At 39.3% G+C, this 22,149-nt stretch overlaps 1 protein-coding gene across 4 annotated transcripts in view; it reads left to right on the top strand.

Annotated features, from left to right (window-relative positions):
- DIP2B (disco interacting protein 2 homolog B) overlaps positions 1-22,149 on the top strand; it is a 224,108-nt gene that overhangs the window by 153,707 nt on the left and 48,252 nt on the right. For 2 of the 4 annotated variants that reach the window (XM_032876808.1, XM_032876811.1), the window contains exons 5-14: positions 1,744-1,956; positions 4,517-4,672; positions 5,162-5,281; positions 9,983-10,180; positions 12,961-13,052; positions 14,779-14,889; positions 16,213-16,336; positions 16,955-17,064; positions 19,583-19,685; positions 20,857-20,921. In XM_032876808.1, coding sequence (XP_032732699.1) covers positions 1,744-1,956; positions 4,517-4,672; positions 5,162-5,281; positions 9,983-10,180; positions 12,961-13,052; positions 14,779-14,889; positions 16,213-16,336; positions 16,955-17,064; positions 19,583-19,685; positions 20,857-20,921 — 1,292 coding nt within the window. The remainder of the gene's footprint in view (positions 1-1,743; positions 1,957-4,516; positions 4,673-5,161; positions 5,282-9,982; positions 10,181-12,960; positions 13,053-14,778; positions 14,890-16,212; positions 16,337-16,954; positions 17,065-19,582; positions 19,686-20,856; positions 20,922-22,149) is intronic. The other 2 variants (XM_032876809.1, XM_032876810.1) reach the window with 2 other exon arrangements.

Below are 22,149 nucleotides of genomic sequence, written 5' to 3'. Positions count from 1 at the left end.
TCCTCTACTAAGATTGGTGCCCCTCTTGGGAAACCCTTTGCTTCCCTTGTTTCTTAACATCTTTTGTACTCTTGTGAGATAGTCCATGGGATTGTGTCTCCAGTACTGGACTGTAAGCCTTTTTAGGGCACTGTCTCATAAGAAACATATCTATCTCAGAATCCCCAGAACCTGACATAGTTCCCAGCACATATTGTAGTTATGTAGGAGATTATAAAAACAATCTGTCTTGTGCCTCCTATCTCCTTCAGTATGAGATAATAAGGGGGAGGTGGTTCAGAGCAGGAAGCCACAATATGGTCATTATCTTAACTTCCTTGCTTGCCCTTGACCTGAAAAATTTGGCTTCTGGGTTAAATTAGTCTTTTGTGGTTGAGATTTTCATTGTCAAGTGCTAGCAGCCTTTTAGCCCTGTTGGTTCTCTCTTTGGTTCTTTGTGTTTTTATTTTTTAAATTTTTTTATTTTTTAAGTAATCTCTGTACCCACCATGGGGTTCGAAATTACAGCCCTGAGATTGAGAGTTGTAGGCCCCACCATACCTGGTCAGGCACCTCTCTCTTTGGCTTTTTGAACCAAAGCAGAACGTGTACCTACAGTTTCCCCTGAGTTGGAGTGTTCAGCAGGACTAACCACAGAGTGTTTATTTTTTTAAAAATTGAATGGAAATCCAATCCACAGATCTGTCTCAGATTGACCAAATGCCCCTTTAACTGGTTTGCCTCCTAAGCTGGGAGCCTTGAAATAAATTCTTGACTTCTGCTTCCCTTGGCTATCCTATATTTGGTTGAACTTTTCCTTTTTTGTTTTTCTCAACATGGTTTTCTAATTTAGGCCTTATTTTCCTGAAGTCAGAGCCAGGCCAAATACAGACATCAGTAAATTTCTCACAATTCTTCTCTGAGAATTAAGGAGAGCAATACAGATCAGGGTTGTCTCCTGTCATGTTTGAAAAGCTTATGTGTGCTGAGTGACCACTTTTCCACAGAACCGTGAATGCCTCCAGGCTAAGCACTGTTTCTAATTCCATTTCTAGTTCCCCAGCACCTAACTCACTGTTTGACACTTAAGTCGTTGTTAACAAAAGTAAGTTTTTATAGCGCCCTATCAAGATCATTTCCTTTTGAATAGACACTAATTAAAAAGTACTTGTCAGAATCAGTATAGCAACCTATCACAAGGTTCTCTAATTAAGAGGTTGAGGAAGCTATATAAGCACTTGAGTATTACTTGAATATAAGTAGATAAGCCAGAAGAATTTAGAACCTGATTAAGTTCAAAACAGAAAAGGAGTGAATGAAGTTTAAATATTCTATAAAGGATTTTTTAAGAACTTAAAATTACTTATAGATTTAGGCTGTTTTATTTTTGCAGGTTCTGGTCCATAGACTTTTCCTTGAGATTCTTGAGAAACTTTACATACTAATCTACCTTAAGAATGTAAATAGGGACACCTGGGTGGCTTAGTTGGTTAAGCATCCCACTCTTCATTTTGGCTCAGGTCATGATCTCAGGGTTGTGATATCAAGCCCCACATCGGGCTCCATGCTGGGCATGGAGCCTGCTTAGGATTCTGTTTCCCCCATTGTCCCCCCCACCCAATCTCTCTGTCTCTCTGGAAAAAAAAAAAAAAGAATGCAAATATTTTGCTGGTGTCAGAATTGAATGTGTGATCAATGAGCACGAACTGAAAGGTCTCTGTTCTAGGCAGGATCGAGAACTTCTTTTTTTCTAATTCCACACAGACACGTCTTCGGCCTCTGAGGATGAGGGCTCTCTGAGACGCCAAGCTGCGCTCTCTGCTGCCTTGCAACAGAGCTTACAGAATGCTGAGTCCTGGATCAACCGTTCAATTCAGGGATCGTCCACTTCTTCATCCGCATCTTCTACGCTGTCCCATGGAGAGGTCAAAGGAACCAGTGGGTCTCTAGCTGATGTATTTGCCAATACTCGAATAGGTAGGAGCTGGATCTACCCAAGAAGCTCAAATTATGTTCCATTTGGCTCCCAGCCTTCAGGAAGTAGTTTATGATTTGTACTAGGTTTTTAGAATGGCCTAAGAAAATCAGAAAGAACATAACAGTTAATGGGGCAAAGAAGGAAACACCAGCAGTACATTTGGAATGATAGGTATCATCTGCATTATTGGTGCATAGTGTTGCCCACCTGAAGCCATAGCTATTTCCATCAGCAATACTCAAGCTGCAAGATATAACACCAGTCTTAGTGAGAGTTTATCCCTGTTGGAGAATATTCCATTAAAATATTCCATTAAAAGGTATTAAAATACGTAACATCTTATATTTTCCCAGTATTGCTACCTGTGTTTTCTCAAACAAAATCCCAAAAAACCTGAACAAATTCTGCACAAAGACAATACTAGTGAAGCCCTTTGTCTTTAGCTTAAAGACTGGATTTATTGTCCTTGCTGCTGTGTTATTGCTACAACTGGGGCGTGCAGGCTGAGGATGTGGGTACTCTGTGAGCTGCTACCCGCTGCCAATGCTCCTGTATGGAGTGCAGCTTTTGCTTTGCTCTGCCTTTATGTTTTCGTGTGTGTTTTTTAAAGAGTTTGTGACATCTGCAGGTAAAGACAGCTCAGATCTCTGCTTCTGCTAAATTGGTACATATCACACTAAGTAATGTATTTGAACATCATGTGTCTGTGGTGTCTTAAGTTTCATATCAGTGACTTCTCTATTCTATATATCTATCTATATATCTATCTATCTATCTATATATATCTTTAATCTATTAATTGATTGCTGAAAGGAAAATTTGTAATTCAGGCCTGTAATTAGTAAGGAATAATATAGCCACCTGGAGGGTATGATCGCCCACATTAACAGACTAAGTGCCAACAGCTGGTGCCTTGTCTTGCACTCTTGGCCCTGTCCTGTAATTCACTGAACCTGCACACTACAGGTGCTCATGCTCATCATCTCTTCTCTTAGGAAGGACAAGTAGCAGAGCCATGGCCGGATCAGGTTTTATTTCCCCATTTGTCTAAAAGAGAGCAATTTCACTTACTAAAAACATTGTCCTAGGGGCGCCTGGGTGGCTCAGTGGGTTAAAAACATTGTCCTAATACCCAGTTAACTGTCTGGATTTTTGTTCCTAAGATGATTTCATCTGACCCGATATTTTTTTCTCTTGCTTCTACTAGTCTCTGAAGTTTTTTGTTCAGGTACTCGCAGAAACCATTTTATCTAACAGTATTGCCTTTTGGATGTTTGCTCTAACAGAAGCAATTCGTCTTCCCAATAGAAAAATGTGAAGATACAGATAATGATAAAGTCATCTATAAAGCCACTTCCCATGGGTAACACTTCAATGTGTATCTTCCTAGACTTTTTTTTTTTGCATATTGAATATGTAGGGTTTTGATCTTGTTTTTACAAAAATGAAATTGTACTAAACATAGTGTTCATAACCTGCTTTTCTTAGCACTGTATCACAAACATCTTTTATGTCATTAATATAGAATTATACTATATTTTTATGGTTTCAAAGTATGCCATTATATGGCCCTGCCTTGGTTTATTTAGTCATTCCCCTGTTTTGGACATTTAGGTAGTATCCAATTTTCTGCTATTATAAAAACTGCTGGAATGAACATATTGTGCTAGTATATTTGCAACTTTAAAAACTATTAGTAATAACAGACTCTTGGGGCATAGAGACCTTACCCCCAGATTTATTTTAGAAATTGTTTATATAATGCTTTTTTGTCTTTTTTATAGTTTTGAGTGGCTTGTTGTTACTCTTGTGAATCATATATTTTATTCCTCTAATTTTCCTTTTCTTCTCCAGATGTTTTCCTAAATTTTTTGTAACACATCCCTGTTGAATGGCTCTCCTCCAACTTATGTCATTCAGTTTCTCAATATTAAGAATCCCTACCTGAAGCAGAGTACAATAACATTATTTAATCATGCTTCAATCAAGGGAAGAACCTTGTCTGTCAAATAGATCCGAGGTTTTTGTGGGTTACTTTATAAAAATTGGAAGTGGGCTTTATCTGGTTTTCTTTCCTGGAAACCTGAGTAATCTCAGGGCCAGTCCCAGGCCCAAGACACTCCTTCCATGTTCAGGGAAAGAAGAAACATACATAAGCCAACATAAACATGAAGAAATGACTGAGACTAGAATATTAGTAGCATTACAACCATACTAACTTTGTTTTCATTTTGAAGTTGCTCACAATCTTATTCTGATTATTAATATTGAATTTCTACTAGTCTGTCTGTGTAGGAAAGAATGTTTTTCAGGAATATTTGATATGTGATTTGCTTTTACTAAAACTATTCAAGTTTTTGAAAATAGTAATTTTGATATGCCCTTCCTTAACCTCTTGTTCTCTCATTATACCTTCCTAGAATTTGATATCAAAGGTTATTTTCTAACAGTTGATGCCCTGTTTATGTAGTTTTTTCTTGTTAAGAAACAACAAAAGTTTGAAGATTCTTTTTATTGCTAATGTAATATAATTCTAAATTTTGTTTTTTCCCCTCTTAGAGAATTTCTCTGCTCCCCCTGATGTCACTACAACTACCTCTTCTTCTTCATCATCTTCCTCAATGCGCCCAGCAAATATTGATCTGCCCCCCTCGGGGATAGTTAAAGGCATGCACAAAGGATCCAACAGGTCCAGCCTTATGGATACAGCTGATGGTAGGGAGTTCTTATGGGCAGCTAAATAGGGAATATTAGTTAAACTGAAAAAATTCACATCCTGGTAGCAGTGCCTGAGTGGTCGAGCAGAACTCCCCAACAGCTGGCCCGCTAACACAGTCTGCATGGCCTCTGGAGCCCCTTCTTTTCAACAGCCTGCCCCGTGGCAGCACTGTTACTTGTTCAGACAGTCTGCATTGTCAAAAGATACTCTGAACAAAAAATGAGTGGTGGGGGGGGAGAATGCTATAAGGCAAGAGGAGGATTAGATGAAATCTGGAAGCAGGTGTCGATAATAGCACCATATTTGTTCTGTGTTGTCGTAAAACCTGTCACATACATATTTATATGTATTTGGCCCAGTTGAAATAGAGTAAGACTTTGGGCCCAAGCCAAATGTCATTAGAAATAAAAACACCTAAGTGGATTGAGAAGCTGAGATAGCCCTAAAATCAGTGGAATTGTAACTTACTGTTTTTTCCCTTCTAGGTGTTCCTGTCAGTAGCAGAGTATCCACTAAAATTCAGCAGCTTCTCAACACTCTGAAACGACCCAAAAGACCTCCCTTGAAAGAATTTTTTGTGGATGACTCCGAAGAAATTGTGGAAGGTAGTACTAATAATACCAAAGATATATATTCCTTCAACAGACATGTCTTAGGCAATTACTACCTGCCAGGTACCATAGGATTTAAAGGTGAACAAGGCAGCATTTTTGTTGAAAGAATTTGTAGTTCTCTGCTCCTCTTTCCCTAAAGATCATTTATATTTCAGATCTCAGGCATAAAAGAAAGAGGGAGGAAGGGGAAGAGAAAGGCAGAGATAACTATGGAAGCATAGAACTATCCTTGGAAAATACGCTCTCTGAAGTTAGGAACTTTCCTAAATACAAATTTTTTTTAATCATTTTTTTAATTTATTTTCAGCATAACAGTATTCATTGTTTTTGTACCACACCCAGTGCTCCATGCAATCCATGCCCTCTCTAATACCCACCACCTGGTTCCCCCAACCTCTCACCCCGCCACCTCTTCAAACCCTTCAGATTGTTTTTCAGAGTCATAGTCTCTCATTATTCACCTTCCCTTCCAATTTTCCCCAACTCCCTTCTCCTAACTCCCCATGTCCTCCATGCTATTTTTTATGCTCCACAAATAAGTGAAACCATATGATAATTGACTCTCTGCTTGACTTATTTCACTCAGCATAATCTCTTCCAGTCCCGTCCATGTTGATACAAAAGTTGGGTATTCATCCTTTCTGATGGAGGCATAATACAAAATTTTTAAAATTGTTTACATTTTGCATTATCCTAGAATACGCATGTCAGATTTGGCCTCAAAAATTTGCCCAGTCGGAGGCACTTGCAGGACTTACTGTCAGAGAGTTCTCCCTATTTTTTTTTTTTTTAAGATTTTATTTATTCATTTGGCAGAGAGAGACACAGTGAGGGAGAGAACACAAGCAGGGTAAGTGGGAGAGAGAGAAGCAGGCTTCCTGCTGATCAGGGAGCCTGATGCGGGGCTTGATCCCGGATCATGACCTGAGCCGAAGCCAGATGCTTAACGACTGAGCCACCTAAGCGCCCCGAGTTCTCCCTATTGTAGCAGTCCTTCCCCTCCTTCCCACTTTGCCTTAACCCTTTCAAATAAAGTCTCTCCTTAACACCCCCCGCAAACTTGCCCAGTTTTTTTTTTTTTTTAATTAAGATTTTATTATTTGACAGAGAGAAACATAATGAGAGAGGGAACACAAGAGGGAGAAGCAGGCTTCTCCCCAAGCAGGGAGCTCGATGCAGGGCTCGATCCCAGGACCCTGGGACCACGACCTGAGCCTAAGGCAGCCGCTTAACAACTGAGCCACCCAGGCACCCCAGCCCAGTCTTTTTTGATATAATCCTTTTGTTGAATGAGTCAGTCATACATATGTCTGCTTTCTACAGGATAGTATGGTAGATGGTGAAAGGTTTTCAGAGATTTATGAAAATACAACCACTCCTACATACTGTTTACACATTAGACTGGTACTAAAATATATACACATGAAAGCATAGTTTAACCAATAATTATGTATCAAGTAATACAACAGCTGGGAGAAGGGCAGAAATCAGTCCCACCCCTGTGGTTACGGAAAGTTTCGTAGAGGAAGTGGTAATAGTGCTTTCTTTATTTAATAATTTAACAGATATTTATGGATGAAGTCATGTGATGTCTAGGATTTAATAGGAAGAATTGGGAGCAGATGAGTAGGAATATAGATGAAATGAAGGTGGCCATTTGATAATTGTTGAAGCTGGATGACGAACAGATCTACCTAACAAAATGTTTTGTCAAAAGAACCGAGCCTTGGTAGCTTGTAGTTCATTTTTACATCCTGAGACTAACATAGTAGGCTTGATCACTTTGGACATGTTAACGGAACTAGGCACATTAATAGGCTATATCTGGTCTTAGCCCACTTTATGCAGCCAGAACCAACAAGCAACCTGAAATATGAGGTTAAGAGGACTTTATGTTCCTTCAGGAGTCACTAAATTAATTGAACTATGGATGTCTTCCTACGTATATTGATATTCAAGAGGCTCATACCAGTAATAGCCTCCCCAGTATTTCTAGTACTGTGTACTAACCAGGCAAATGAAGATCACGGTTTAAAAGGAATCATACTTGAACAATTTTTATTCGCAGAATAGCACTAACAGCTTTCCACTAATTATAAATAGGCAACATTTGCTTTTTTAAATTGCTTATTTAAATAGGAAAAGAAAAATATCCTCATGTCTTTGCAAACTTTGAAAGAGTGTCCCCCAGGGTCTGCATTGAGGCCTAGTAGATGGCAATAATAAACACACTTTTTTTTTTTTAAAGATTTTATTTATTTATTTGAGAGCGAGACAGTGAGAGAGAGCATGAGCGAGGAGAAGGTCAGAGGGAGAAGCAGACTCCCCATGGAGCTGGGAGCCCGATGTGGGACTCGATCCCGGGATTCCGGGATCATGACCTGAGCTGAAGGCAGTCGTCCAACCAACTGAGCCACCCAGGCGTCCCAATAAACACACTTTTATGACCAGAAGACTATGCCTACCATAGATACAGCCTGTCCATAAAAACAAAACTATTTAGAATCCCCCATGTTTATTTTTTTAATTCATATGGTGGTTTAGAGTCTGGGACTATACAAAGCAGAAAGGCAACTGAAACATTATTTACCTCGGGTGGTGAATTGGGAAGTGAAACCATTTCATTAGTTTTATGTTATTAGAAAAAAAGAATCAAAACATTTTAAGTAGGGGCGCCTGGGTGGCTCAGTGGGTTAAAGCCTCTGCCTTCAGCTCGGGTCATGATCCCAGGGTCCTGGGATCGGGCCCCACATCGGGCTCTCTGCTCAGCGGGGAGCCTGCTTCCCCCTCTCTCTGTCTGCCTCTCTGCCTACTTGTGATCTCTCTCTCTCTGTCAAATAAATAAATAAAATCTTAAAAAAACAAAACAAACGTTTTAAGTAAATTTTCCACGTCTGTCATTAAGTTGGGCTTTAAAATAAAATTTATTTCTCATTTCATTTATCCATCTAATACCTGCCGTTTATTCTGTTTCTTTTCCTTTCTGTGCCTCTTCTCCTATCTCCCACTCACCTGGCTAATTCTTACCCTTCCTCTAAGACTCAGTTCACGTGGGGGTCTGAGTGCTCTAAGCAAGGGATGTGGCCTCCTTCTGCCCTCCCTATAATGTCTCTAGTCATGTACTGCTCATGTTTGTCTACTTAGTTCTGAGTATGTGTGTCTGTCCCCCTTACACTCCAGATACCTCGTGAGGGCACAGATTCTGTGCGCCTTGCATCTACCACTTATTAGAAACAATAAATGTTTGCTCAAAGAATGATATGTACAGCATTTATTTCTTCAGTGTTTATCAAATCCTGTGCATATCATTGGTAGTAAATAACTTTGTTCCATTTGTAAATTATCTTTAAAAAAGTAGAATTTTTTTGCTTTTTATTATTTGAATAATATTTGTTCATTAGAAAAATTGGGAGGACTTTTATTTATATGAAAAAATATGAAATACTATTCACCTCCAGTTTCTGGAATGACCATGTTAATAATCTAGCACTTTCATTCCCCCAAACTCAGTTTGGTTAACATCACTGAACTACCATTATGTAATAGGTACCATAGGCAATAAGAAGACAAAGAACCGAGCCTTCTTTCAAGAAGGTGTCAGGCTTAAGGGGAGAAAAGCTTACACAGTAAAAGAAGCCTTTGAGGATCCTCAGTGCTTTTATATGGGTAGACTACCACACAGTGGGGGAGCACTAAGGAAGGAATGACTGGGGATGACTGCCCAGGGAACATGCTGTTTGAGCTGCATCCTGACAAGGATGAGTGCAGGTGTACCCAGAGCAAAGGGATTGGCCAGATAAGATGTGTACAAAGGTTCAGAGACCTGGAACACTGTCATCCATGCTCATTATCTGTTTGAGTTTAATAATAACCTTGTGATCCCGTCTCGGCCTTTTGGCTAAAATCAAGTGTAATAATGACCCTGTGGTCTAAGTGTTACTATCCCCATTTTACAGATGAGGAAAAATGAGGTTCAAGTGACTCAAGTTGCCTGAGGTCACACTGGTAAAACGTTAATGTAAATTTGGGTTTTCTGACTCAAAGCTTAATGCTTTCTCATTAAATATAACCCAGTGCAGTGGAACCTGGCTCTCTAACATCAGAGACTTCTGGATTAGAAGGATTTAAAGATTTAAAAACCAGTTGAGGGCGCCTGGGTGGCTCAGTGGGTTAAAGCCTCTGCCTTCAGCTCAGGTCATGATCCTAGTGTCCTGGGATCGAGCCCCACATTGGGCTGTCTGCTCCACAGGGAGCCTGCTTCCTCTTCTCTCTCTTTCTCTGCCTGCCTCTCTGGTTACTTGTGATCTCTGTCTGTCAAATAAATAAATAAAATCTTAAAAATAAATAAATAAATAAAATAAAAACCAGTTGAGTAAAATTATAAAAAGGCTAAAAAGGAATGTGTGTTCTGTGCTTTTCTGTACGTTCAGTGATTTGCTTTGTTAAGAGTCCAGATTTGTTTATTACATAAAATATATTAAATGTGATTTCACTGTTATGTGGGAAGGTGAATTCAGCCCCAGTTTGTGGATTGCCATTTCTAGCAATATAATTTCTTTCCTCAGAGTTTAAACCAAGTAAAGATGAAAAGGGAAATATATTTGAGATTAGAGACCTAAGTTGTGTGAGTTGTTACTTCTTTGTATATATTTCAGATATTTTTATAACCCCTGGGGGTTTTTTTTGGTACAGTACCTCAGCCAGACCCCAACCAGCCTAAGCCTGAGGGACGGCAGATGACCCCTGTCAAGGGGGAGCCATTAGGAGTCATCTGTAACTGGCCTCCTGCTCTTGAGTCGGCCCTGCAGCGCTGGGGTACCACGCAAGCGAAATGCCCCTGTCTGACTGCCCTGGACGTGACGGGGAAACCGGTTTACACCCTCACATACGGTGAGTTTGTAAGAGCCCCAGCTCCCTCTTCTCCTAATAGTTCTGCGGATTATCAGGGTGGTATTTTCATCTTGATATTTAGTGGTTGCTGGTCATTGTGTTCCAACAGATTTTTTAAAAATTATTTTAATAGGATCTTGAGTTCTGAGTAGAGCTGTTGTCAAGTAGAGCTGTTGTCAAATATTTTCATTTGCTAAATATTTGCAAAGCAGCTAATATTTAAAAGAGCAGAAAAAAGAAAGAGGCTTTGTAGACCCACTGATGATTTAATATTTGAAGGGGATTTGGGGAAGACGTTTGGGCAGAGTATATGGCAGAATTGTTGTTTGTTTTTGTGTTTAAAGAAATGCCTTTAAAAAAAATATATTTTATGTATTTAGTTGAGAGAGATAGTGAGAGAGAGCACAAGCTGGGAGAAGAGGAAGAAGCAGGTTCCCTGCTCAGCCCGATGTGGGGCTCCATCCCAGGACTCTGAGATCATGACCTGAGCTGAAGGCAGACACTTAACTGACTGAGCCACCCAGTTGCCCCCCAAAATCCAATAGTTTTATCTAAAAATTGAAACTGATTCCTTTTTAGATCTTAGCCATTTCATTCTACTCTTGCTAGAACAGGCACAAAATTCTACAGTGAGCAAAGAATTAGGGACACTTGGGTGGCTCATTCGGTTAAGCATCTGCCTTCGGCTCAGGTTGTGATCGCGGGTTCCTGGGATCCGAGTTCTGCATCCGGCTCCTCACTCAGCAGGGAGCCTGCTTCTGCCTCTGTGTGCTGCTCCCCCTGCTTGTACGCGCTTGCGCGCTCTCTCTCTCTCTCTCTCTGACAAATAAAAAAATATTTAAAACAAACAAACCCCCAAAGAACTGATATTTTTCCACTTAGTTTTATACCCCAGCTGAAGTTTGATTTTTCTTTTTTAAAGAACTTTTAAAAGTAACTTATTTTTCTTTTAAAAATTCCTCTAAAATAACTTTATTTTTCAATTTTTAATTTTTTTTTTAAGATTTTATTTATTTATGAGAGAGAGAGAGAGAGAGCGAGCACAGGCAGAGGCAGAGGGAGAAGCAGGCTCCCTGCAGAGCAAGGAACCCGATGTGGGACTCGATCCCAGGACGCTGGGATCATGACCTGAGCCGAAGGCAGCTGCTTAACCAACCGAGCCACCCAGGCGTCCCTCAATTTTTAATTTTTTTAAAGATTTTATTTATTTATTTGAGAGGGAGAGCTCAAGCAGGGGTGGGGGCAGGAGGGGAAGAGGAACAGGAGAGGAGAAGTAGACTCTCCACTGAGCAGGGATCCCAGGACCCTGACTGAGATGATGACCTGAGCCGAAGACAGACACAAGCAATTGAGTCACCCAGGTGCCCCTGTTTTTCAATTTTTAACAACAAGAAGGATGGATTCAACCTGGGCTGTGAGATTTTGTTCTAGTTTATTCAGACATATTCCTTTTTCCCTCCAGAATTGAACCACATTGTCCATAGACCTAGATACAGAATAATTTTAGGGAAAAAAAAAAGTTTTTATTTAAAGAACTGGACAGTTTGATGTGAGTTTAAAACTCTAGCTGCCCCTCGGAATGAGTTATGCGTAAAACTGACATATTTATTCAGAATAACATTGATTCCTTTTTCACTTTCTACATTGTCTAAGATAAGAATTTCTAAGGGTATTCAGACGGAGGGGGAAGGAAGAAGGGAAGATAAACTTTTTTCCCCAAAAAAGTGGCTTTTAGAATTCATTTCAGAGCTTATATATTAATTTCATCCATGTAACCCTTAAAGCAGTTAGCTGACCAAATCTTTACATGTTTTTTAACATCTATGAATATATCCACGTTTCACCTAATTTCCATATTGTCTTCACTTCCATATTGTTTTCACTGAAGTACAGTAGCGTGGAATACTTAATTGTTTGAGGGACACCTGGGTGGCTCAGTTGGTTAAGCAGCTGCCTTCGGCTCAGGTCATGATCCCAGTGTTCTGGGATTGAGTCCCACATCGGGCTCCTTGCTCGGCAGGGAGCCTGCTTCTCCCTCTTCCTCTGCCTGCCATTCTGTCTGCCTGTGCTCGCTCTCTCTCCCTCTCTCTCTCTCTCTCTGATAAGTAAATTAAAAAAAAAAAAATACTTAATTGTTTGAGTCATACTTTTGCTTTGCAGTTTACCTCAACTATCTGATGCCATATATGTAAGTTGTTCTTCAGAAGAAGCTTAGAGCAGAGTAGTCTTCTGATTTTCAGCCCTGTTAAAAAAATTGTTGTCCTCCCTTTAAATGTGATCAGCTCTCTAAAGATACTCAGATTAGGGGCGCCTGGGTGGCTCAGTGGGTTGAGCCCTCTGCCTTTGGCTCAGGTCATGATCTCGGGGTTCCGGGATCGAGCCCCACATCAGGCTCTCTGCTCAGCGGGGAACCTGCTTCCTCCTCTCTCTCTGCCTGCTTCTCTGCCTGCTTGTGATCTCTGTCAAATAAATAAAATCTTTAAAAAAAAAAGATACTCAGATTACTTCACAAAAGAATTTGAAATATTATCTATACCAAAATAAGCCATCTGGTAGTGTTTTCTTTTTGTTTGGAAACAGGACTGGCTTTTGAAACTCATGTGAATATAAAGCATTTTTTGGTGGGGGTGGGGCTCTGTATGTCGGCGGGCGGAGGGTGACGCTTGTCTAATGAGTCATTTGGAAGGGCCACTGTCTTACTAAATGTGCTTATGAACTGAATGCTGCCTCACTGAGGTAGGCCTGTGGTTTTTTTCTATATGATTCTTTTCTTTTTCCAGGAAAGTTGTGGAGCAGAAGTTTAAAGTTGGCCTACACACTGCTTAATAAACTGGGGACCAAAAATGAACCTGTATTAAAACCTGGAGACAGGGTAATTGGTTTTTTGGTTTTAGGGAGGTGATGGTTCATTGTTTTCTAATATGCGCATTCTGGATTTTTAATGCATAACAGCACAATTTATGTAACTCTTAGTCTTAAAAAATGAAAATGGTTTGGTTCCAACCCAGGTTAGCTCAGTGCCAGGTGATAATTCTTGTATTCATAAATTAAAGGAAATTCACATGTCCCTTTCTGTAGCTGCTACTCAGTAAATTCTTGTGCTAACACAAAGAAAGAGGAACCTAACTCTTTCTGGAAATAAATATTCCAATAACCAGACAACAAAAATAGCAATAAAGTTGACTCTGATTTTTTTTTTCATTACAAATTACCCCATAAACATTTTTCAAAACTTTTTCTGTGTTTTTATATGGAAAGAGAGGGACACCCATGTTCTATAAAGAAACAAAATGACATCATTTAATTTCTTCTTTAATTGAAGGTGACATTAAGCAAAATTTTTTTCTAACTTTTTGAAGAGTTTTTTCCTAATATGACTTTTTCTAAGAAAATACAATGACTTCTTACCATCAAATGTTACTTTCTATTTGGTATTCGTAGAATGAAGCACCTATACAACAGACTTCTTTTTACTAGGCTCATGATATAGAACCTCCTGGACTAGCCTTTTAAAAATACTTTTGCACTGTGACAAAGGGCACCTAAAGGGTGGCTTCTACTTAGAACTGTGACACATGAGGGTTCCCTGGTCCTCACTGAACCCTAAGAAGGTAATTTTTGTGTCTTCCTAACACCATGGACACTTGTGTGCAGGAAGGAAACAGGTTGTCTTAAATGTTTTGTGGAATTAACATTTTTTAGAACTCTAGAAAGAATTAGCAGCTTCAGGATTAACCTTATCTTGGGAGTGAGTTAAAAAAAATTGAAAGTAAAAAAAAAAAAAGAATTTGAAAGTAAAAGAAGGGGAAATAAGAGTCTGGTGACATAATTAATTTTCACATGTTAATCTATAAACATCTAAGCCAAGTAACAAGCTCCGCAATGATAATGGTTTTGCATTTCTGGAGTAAATTAGGAAGGGTCAGTTATCCCTGTGATGCATTACAGGTGAGATCACAGTTTTGAACATAGTACATGGGTTCCACTGTTTATCTTTTGTAGATGAATTAATGTTTTATCTGTGATGGCTTGTGCTAGTATTACTTGCACCCATTACCTGTGCCTTCATGCTAGAGTACTTGTGTTGCTGGTTAAGTGAGTAAAGATTAATGCAGTGAACTCATAAAAGAATAAGAAACCTTGTGTTGGTGCTATAGTGGCAATCGAGTTATGAGTTCTCTGAGAGTTGTAAGGGCTATTCTCGAATATGCTGGCCTATCTAGAGAGACCCATTACATTTATTTTATTACTTTAGTCCTGCATTAAAGTAAATGCCTTAGGTTTCACAAGTAATTAACTTACTACTTAAGGTGAGTTGTTAACTGCTCAATCACCAATAGAATTCAGTGAAAAATTTTTCTTATGATGATGATGAATTGCATTATAGTTTCCAAAACGTGTCTAGTATAATCATGGGGATGGTAGAGATCCTTTTAGACGTGTGCATCTTTCTCAGTAACTTAATTTAATTTAAGCTATTACATAGTTTTATTGTGTTCATGAGACATGTTATATATAAATGTTTATCTTAGAGAATGACATTGAAAGTATTAGTCTGGTTTTATTCCTCTGTTATTGAATGTCATTATGCATTATAGGTAGCCCTGGTTTACCCCAACAATGATCCAGTCATGTTTATGGTGGCTTTTTATGGATGTCTCCTGGCAGAAGTGATTCCAGTGCCTATAGAGGTACCTCTTACCAGAAAGGTAACATTGCTGAATTTAAGAGGAATGTAGCCTGATGTGACATGGTGGGAATCTGGTTCTTGGATCGATTGACCCTTCATGACATTAGAAACAGCGTGATCATTTTCTTAAGTACTCAGCTTCACTTGCTAAAACCATGAGACTTGTAGACAAATAATAGTTATTATTATTTATTTATAAGTTTTAGGAAAATAGTATTCTTTCAACTAAGTTAGAATTTTTATGGATAAAATTTAAAAATCACCTGGGCGTACCTTACTTTTCAACAATTACCATTTATAAAGAGGATCCCTGTTACTTCCTTGAGACTATAGATGATCCACATTTATAACAGGTGAGACCTTTTGTGAAGGGATTTCCTTTATATCATTCAACCGGCGATTTCCCTGAAGTTGGAGAATGATACAGAGACAGGATATTACTACCCTGGGGAATAAGATTTTACTTTACTGACACATTAGCCCATGCAGCATATGTCTCAAATTTTTAAGTTAAACCAAAAAGATTTCTCTGTGAGCTCTCTGACCCTACTTTTCTCCTGCAGTTTATTATTGAGGGATCATGATAAAGACAAATATGGTAGAGACTGTGGATTTACAAGAAAACGGTTATTTTTGGAAAGGAATAAAAAAAACAAGTTGATAGCATCCCTGAAACTCTGGTCGATGGGGTACAGTGTCTTTAGTCAGGAAATCATAGGGTTGTTCTTAAATTATTAAGTTGGCTGTGTTTGTGTGGTTTCATAATGATACTGTCAAGGTGATGTTTTAATAGAAATACTTTAGACTATGTTGTTTGTTGTTTTCTCTTGTGTGGTCATAAGGCTTAAATCTTACCTCCTTTAAAATAATAAGGATATATGGATTTGAGTATAACCACCCATTCACTTTCATTGTAAATTTGGACATTTGGATGTCCATTTACATTATTTTCTTCTGACCTGGGTTGCTTTGCTTTTGAATTTGGGGATATGGCTAGGTCAAGACAACTTAACCATGTTCACATCACATCCATTTCACTGGCCTGAAATTAATTTAAAAGTGGAACATTGCTGATTTTTCAATAAAATCGTCCCATTGGCTGGTAGGATTCATCATTAGCAATGTCAGATTAGTAGAATATTTGATTCGTACTCAGGAAGTCATTGTATTGTAGAAATTGTTTGGAAGAACATATTGTCATTGGATTTTGACAATTGCCAGGTGTCAGTGGGGTTCCATGAGTGTTATCACACAAGTGCCAGAGCATTGCTCAGTGTTAGGGCTGGGGCACGGGTGTGCTCACGTTCACTCCCCTACCGTGCTCATTATCTTTCCTCCACAGGATGCTGGAGGGCAGCAGATTGGCTTCTTGCTAGGAAGCTGTGGTATTGCCTTAGCTCTCACCAGTGAAGTTTGTCTAAAGGGGCTGCCAAAAACCCAGAATGGAGAAATTGTACAGTTTAAAGGTTAGTAATATTTATACTTGAATTATCAGTTAAAAATTAAAGCTTATACTTTAATTAGTGTTTTAATTTAATAATAGCTAAGTACCTAACATCTATTTTCTTATGTAATTCTCACATTCTTAAGAAGTAGGTACCATTATTCTCCCCATTTTACAGGTGAGGAAACGGAGACACAGAGAGGTTAAGTAACTTGCCCAAAGTCATAGCTATAAATGACAGAGCAGTGATTTGAACCCAAATCTGTCTGATTCCGTAGCCCAAAACCTTAACCTTTATGCTGATGGTTGGAAAAAGCTACCACTCTGTTCATCAAAGCTAAATGCTACATGTAGAGACAGAGGAAAGACCACTGACCGCAGTGGACTTCCACTGCCAAATGGACCTCCCAATTGTTGAGGAAATGTCAAGGCCTGAAACATAGCATGTGGAACGATTGTGCTTTTGAAAGAAGGTATAATTGTCTGGTGGTGTATCACTAAAAACTAATAAAAAATACAGTCTTTTACTGATTTTACAATGACCTTGATTTGGTCTCTGGATACTTAAAACAACCAGTTCAGTGTGAACTCCTTCCCTTATAGCTTAGGCAATTCAATTTTTATTTTGGGTTTGATTTAGGTTGGCCCCGGCTCAAGTGGGTTGTAACAGATTCCAAGTACCTTTCAAAGCCACCGAAAGACTGGCAGCCCCACATCTCTCCTGCTGGTACAGAACCAGCATACATTGAGGTAAGTCCTGGGGCTGGAACATACATTCTGGCTTCCTATGGCTTCAGTTGCCATCTTACAAAATTTAAAACTAACCTTTTGCAGTTTTAATTTTAGAAAAGCCTCCTGCTTTGTTAGAGTTTCATCTTCTGGCTTGTAAAATCCTTGTAGTGGGCCTTCTAACTGTTTTTAATGTAAATACCCATTCAAGAGAAAGGCAGCCAATTTAATAATAATAATAATAATTTGATCCTTGTCATGGAAGAAAGTTAAACAAGACCTGGAGATGTACAAGGCTTTAAGAAATGATCAACTGGCAGAGATACAGCTTTGCTTTTGGGGAGGTAGGGGAGTGGGAAGCGAGAGAATAGAGAAACAAGGAAGGCAAACCCCTGGGCTTAAAAAGAACAAACTTAACAGATGAAGGTAAAGAACAAGAAGAAACAAACGGCTAGAGGGTTTGGTATTGAGGGTCAGCGTAGGACCTCAAGTGATCGACAACATGCCATTTGAGGGAGTAAGTCCTCCTGTGTAGCAGGCGCCAGGCTGAGAGCTGCTTCCAAAGCATGATCTCAGTCAGTCCCCACAAGTACTCTGTGCATGTGGGGCTGTTACCAGATTTGCGTGAGAGACGAGGAGACTAAGACTTAAATGAACTCAAGTTGAAGTACAAAGTCCATATAACTCGAAAATGACAGAGCTGGGACTTCACACTCCCATCTGTTTCACTTTAAAAGCTGTGCCGTTGATGACTCTGCATCATGCTGGAGGCATGTTAGTAAATGCTCACCACCTGTTGGTGAAATTAACGATAAATCCAGGAAAAGAGAAAAGTTGGAGGAAAAAAATCCACCCAGCCTTGAGCCCTGCAGTAATAACTGGCTATAAAAGGGAAGACAGTGGGCAGTAGCTCTGAGAGGTGATGTGTTTGTGTTGGGTGGCTTGAAAGATGGAAGAGATTGGAGTATGTTTAAATGACAGACAAGTAAACAGGGAATTAAAATTTAGCCACCAGTTCTCAGTCCATATTGTCTCTCAGTGAGGACATAGTTCATCACGCCAACCTTCTTACCTCTGTTCACTGGCTTCCCAGGCCACTCCATCAGTTCTCCTGCCTCACCGACCGCTCCTTTGCAGGCTTCTTTACTGGGTCTTCCAAAAAAGCGAAGGGCACTTCATTTTGAGGCCCCTGGTTGGATCTCTGACCTCATGTAGAACTACTGCCCTCCACATTTCTGGGCTTTGGCTATTCTGAATTAACTTGCAGTTTTCACTTAGGACCCTCTTATTACCTGCAGGACGTTTCTAATAAGTTTAATGTACCCTAGGAGTCATAGGGAGCTATTAAAAGGTTGTGAGAAGAGTTTGACAAGAATAAATATGTTGTTAAAAGATGTATCTGGTTTGGTTGGGTTAAGAAGGTAAACAGGGAGTTCAGCTTTTTTACAGTTATCTGGGTAAGCCCAAGCTCAGGGTGAGATGAGGATAGAGGAAAGAGGGTGGAATTGAGACAGGAAGGAAGTAGAAGAGGCAGGATTTGGGGCCTGATTCTGGAGAGGGAGGAAGCAAGGAAGACTCTCAGGTTTCTGACTTCAGTGACAGGGTGGATGATGGCATCCTTTATTAAGAAAATAAAGCAAGAAGAGTTCATGGGTACAGGGTGGGGATGAGGAATACTGTGGTGGATACATTGGGTTTCACAGGACTACAGGTCATTCAAGGGCAACAATTGACTATATAAGTCTAGGTATCTGGAAGGAGGACTGGGTTGGAGATTGAGAATTGGGAGCCATCAGGCGAGTGGCACCCCGATGGAATGAAGTGAAAAGGAAAGCAGAACAGAATTTTCAGGAAATGCCAACATTTAAGGGATGGGCAGAGGAAATGGAACAGGGAGAAAGCGGGAGAGATTATGAATAGGAGAGAAGAGTACCACAAAGCCAAGGAAGGAGAGAGTGTCAAGGAGGGACGTATCAAATATTTCGAAAATGCAGGATAAAATCAACTATGTCATATATCCTTTTGATTTAACAGACAGAAGTTGCTGATCTGGGTAAAAAGTAACTAGGATGAGCATTGAGGTAAAAGGCAAAATGAGAGTCGATTGATTTGTAAGAGCGAATAGGCCATTTCTAGGTCTCCCCCTCCCAGTGTGGGAGCTTCTGACAGGAGCCGCATCTTCCCCACCTTTCACTCTGCAGCGCCCTGCTTGCTGCGTAGACCTGATGCTTCTGTTAGCGCAACTCTAGTCCCTTATTTGTGCAGCTTCTTTAGCAGCCACTTCACACTGATGACTAATTAAACTTTTAAGAATTTTTCACACATACTTTTGTCAAGCTTCATCATTCCTCAGTCCTGTCTTTGCATGATTAGAGTTTGGGGCTCTAGTGTATAGCCTCAGATATTCATATGAAATATATTAAATTCAGCCCATTACCATGGCTTATCTGGGTTTCATACTTGAATTCTGGTTTGTGATCTGAAATAACCCATTTTATTGTGTTTTCTTATGCTGTTGTTTTTTGTGTTTTTTTTCTAGTATAAAACAAGCAAAGAAGGGAGTGTAATGGGAGTTACAGTGTCCCGCCTTGCAATGTTGTCTCACTGCCAAGCTCTGTCCCAGGCCTGCAATTATTCTGAAGGTCAGACTTTATCCCGTGACTGCCCTTATTGTGAGCCTCAGATATATGTGACCATGAGCGGAGTGCTCAACGACTCATTTCCAGTTAATGACCAAATTCAGAGTGAAATGCTCTAAGACACATTCTTGGCTTGCTTTTGCTTTCTTCTTTTTCACAAATATGCTATAATTTAAAGGAACTAAAATTCTGGGCAAACCAGATATGTAAAGCATGATTTCTAGAGTGTAGAAATAGAAAACAAATTAAAACCATGTGTTTACTAGCTGCAGAATGTTGGATATCCCTGTCTTCCTGTGTATGTGGAGTTGACGTCAGCTGTACATTGGAGTCAGAGTCAAAGAAATCTGACTACCAAAAGGCACAAATTAAAATACAAAAACCTATTCTGTATTGTTGAACTTTAGATATGTTGATCCTAGTGTAATGACTGTTTGCCTTAGAATGTTCTTTATAATACTACCTTTTTAATTCTCCTTTCATAAGATGAAACAAGTGAATACATGTTCATTAGAGAGCAGCATTCTTGTTTGGTAAAATGTATATATGTATGTATAATGGAAGCAATCAAAATGTCAGAAAATAGAGATTGATTAAATTATAATGTGCTCAAGTAGTGTGTTATTCCCTGAGGCATTAAGACTCCTGTTCTTGAATATTAAAGATAGAGGGAAATTGTTTCAATATATCATTAAATGGAAACAATTTAGATAGAGAGCAGTATGCCAATTTTATTATGGTAGGTATCTGTCTAGATAGAATTATCCTTGTGTGTGTGTGTGTGTGTGTGTGTGTGTTTGTAATATAGATATTACACACACATACCAACTTTTAAATTTTTTCTGGGAAGTAAATTTTTTTACACGTATTTATGAAACTTGAAAAGTTTCTAAAATAATCATGTGTTCTCTATATAATTAGGAAAAAAATATTATCTCTTGGAAGACAGTGCCTACATCATAAGGAATTTCAAACTCATTATTTTTTCCATGACCAGTGTTCAGTCCCCTCACCAGTTTGAGGGGGTCCCTCAAGTAATTAAAAGACTGTGAGAGCTTTTAGTGATTTCTTCAGAAGTATTAAATCAGTTGTTTAATAGAGACAGGTGAGACAATTTTGCTGATTAACACTAAAGATGATTTCCTTTTGTTTTTCCTTTTTTTTTTAATTTTAGGGGAGACAGTAGTAAATGTTTTGGACTTTAAGAAGGATGCCGGGTTGTGGCATGGCATGTTTGCGGTAAGCTCCTCAGAATTATGGCTTCAGGGGCACCTGGGTGGCTCAGTGGGTTAAGCCTCTGATTTTGGCTCAGGTTATGATCTCAGGGTCCTGGGATCGAGCCCCGCATCGGGCTCTCTGCTCAGCGGGGAGCCCGCTTCCCCCTCTCTCTCTGCCTGCTGCTCTGCCTACTTGTGATCTCTCTCTCTGTCAAATAAATAAATAAAATCTTTAAAAAAAAAAATTATGGCCTTCAGTGTAAATTGTGCTTATAATTTAGGTCAGTGTGTGTGCTATCTAATCAAAGCATCTCACTGTGCTTGTTTGAAATTTAAGCTCCCTAGAGATCAGTAACATTTTCTAGAAGGATTTATAATACAAATGGTAACTTTTTTTCAAGGAGAATGTAATTCTGTTTTTTCTTCAGTGTGTGGTTGGGTATACCTTTCACACAGCAGTTTGTGGGAGAACTTAAGATCAACATTTTTTAAAACATCAACCATCATAGTCCCACTTTTCTGCAAATGACTATATTTATGATTAACAAAAGTATGTTTGAGATTTACCTCTTCTCTTTTCTGAAGAAAAGATTACATAAATGTATTTAGAACATGGCAACTGTGCTTAATGACATCTGATCTTTCCATTGGGTGAAATATATTGGATGACTCAATGCAACAATTAATAGAGTAACAAGGCTCTAGAGTAACAGGCTGCTTCTGTAATAGAGGAGCAGGTAACACGTTGTGGGAATTAAGCCAAGGGGAGTTCTTCCCAGCTCTAGCATCACCATTTTCTAAAAGAGTGACAGTTGAGTTGGACTTTGAGAAATGGGTAAGATTTAGCCATTAATAGAGATATTTTGGGGGTGGAAGTTGAGAGGGCCATTGAAGTGGGAAAAGCTACCATGTATATAGCATGCTGAGAGATAAAGGATCTGAGAGTTGCAAAGGACCTTCAGGAGAACATCTCGTCCGGCTTCCCTGCACATTGCAGGGATCTGACAAAGAATAGACAGGAAGCCTGGGGGAAGAGAAGGAGGATCCCCTTTCACCCAGGACACCTGAAAGTAATAAGAGCCTCTTCCTTAAGTGTACGTACTTTCTAGCTCATTTCTGAAGCCCCTCCCATTTTGTTTTTTTGATCAGAGGTTAGAACACCCTTTCGAGGAGTTAGAGGAAATTTTCTCTTTGTGATACAAAGAGCAAGATAGGGACATGTTTAAAGAATTGGTATTAACACCATTTTG

The sequence above is a fragment of the Lontra canadensis genome, unplaced genomic scaffold (genome assembly GCF_010015895.1).
Source record: "Lontra canadensis isolate GAN:19392208 unplaced genomic scaffold, GSC_riverotter_1.0 scaffold59, whole genome shotgun sequence".
NCBI lineage: Eukaryota > Metazoa > Chordata > Mammalia > Carnivora > Mustelidae > Lontra > Lontra canadensis.
Note: the sequence above shows the minus strand (reverse complement) of the source record. Positions and strands in the feature narration are given on the sequence as shown.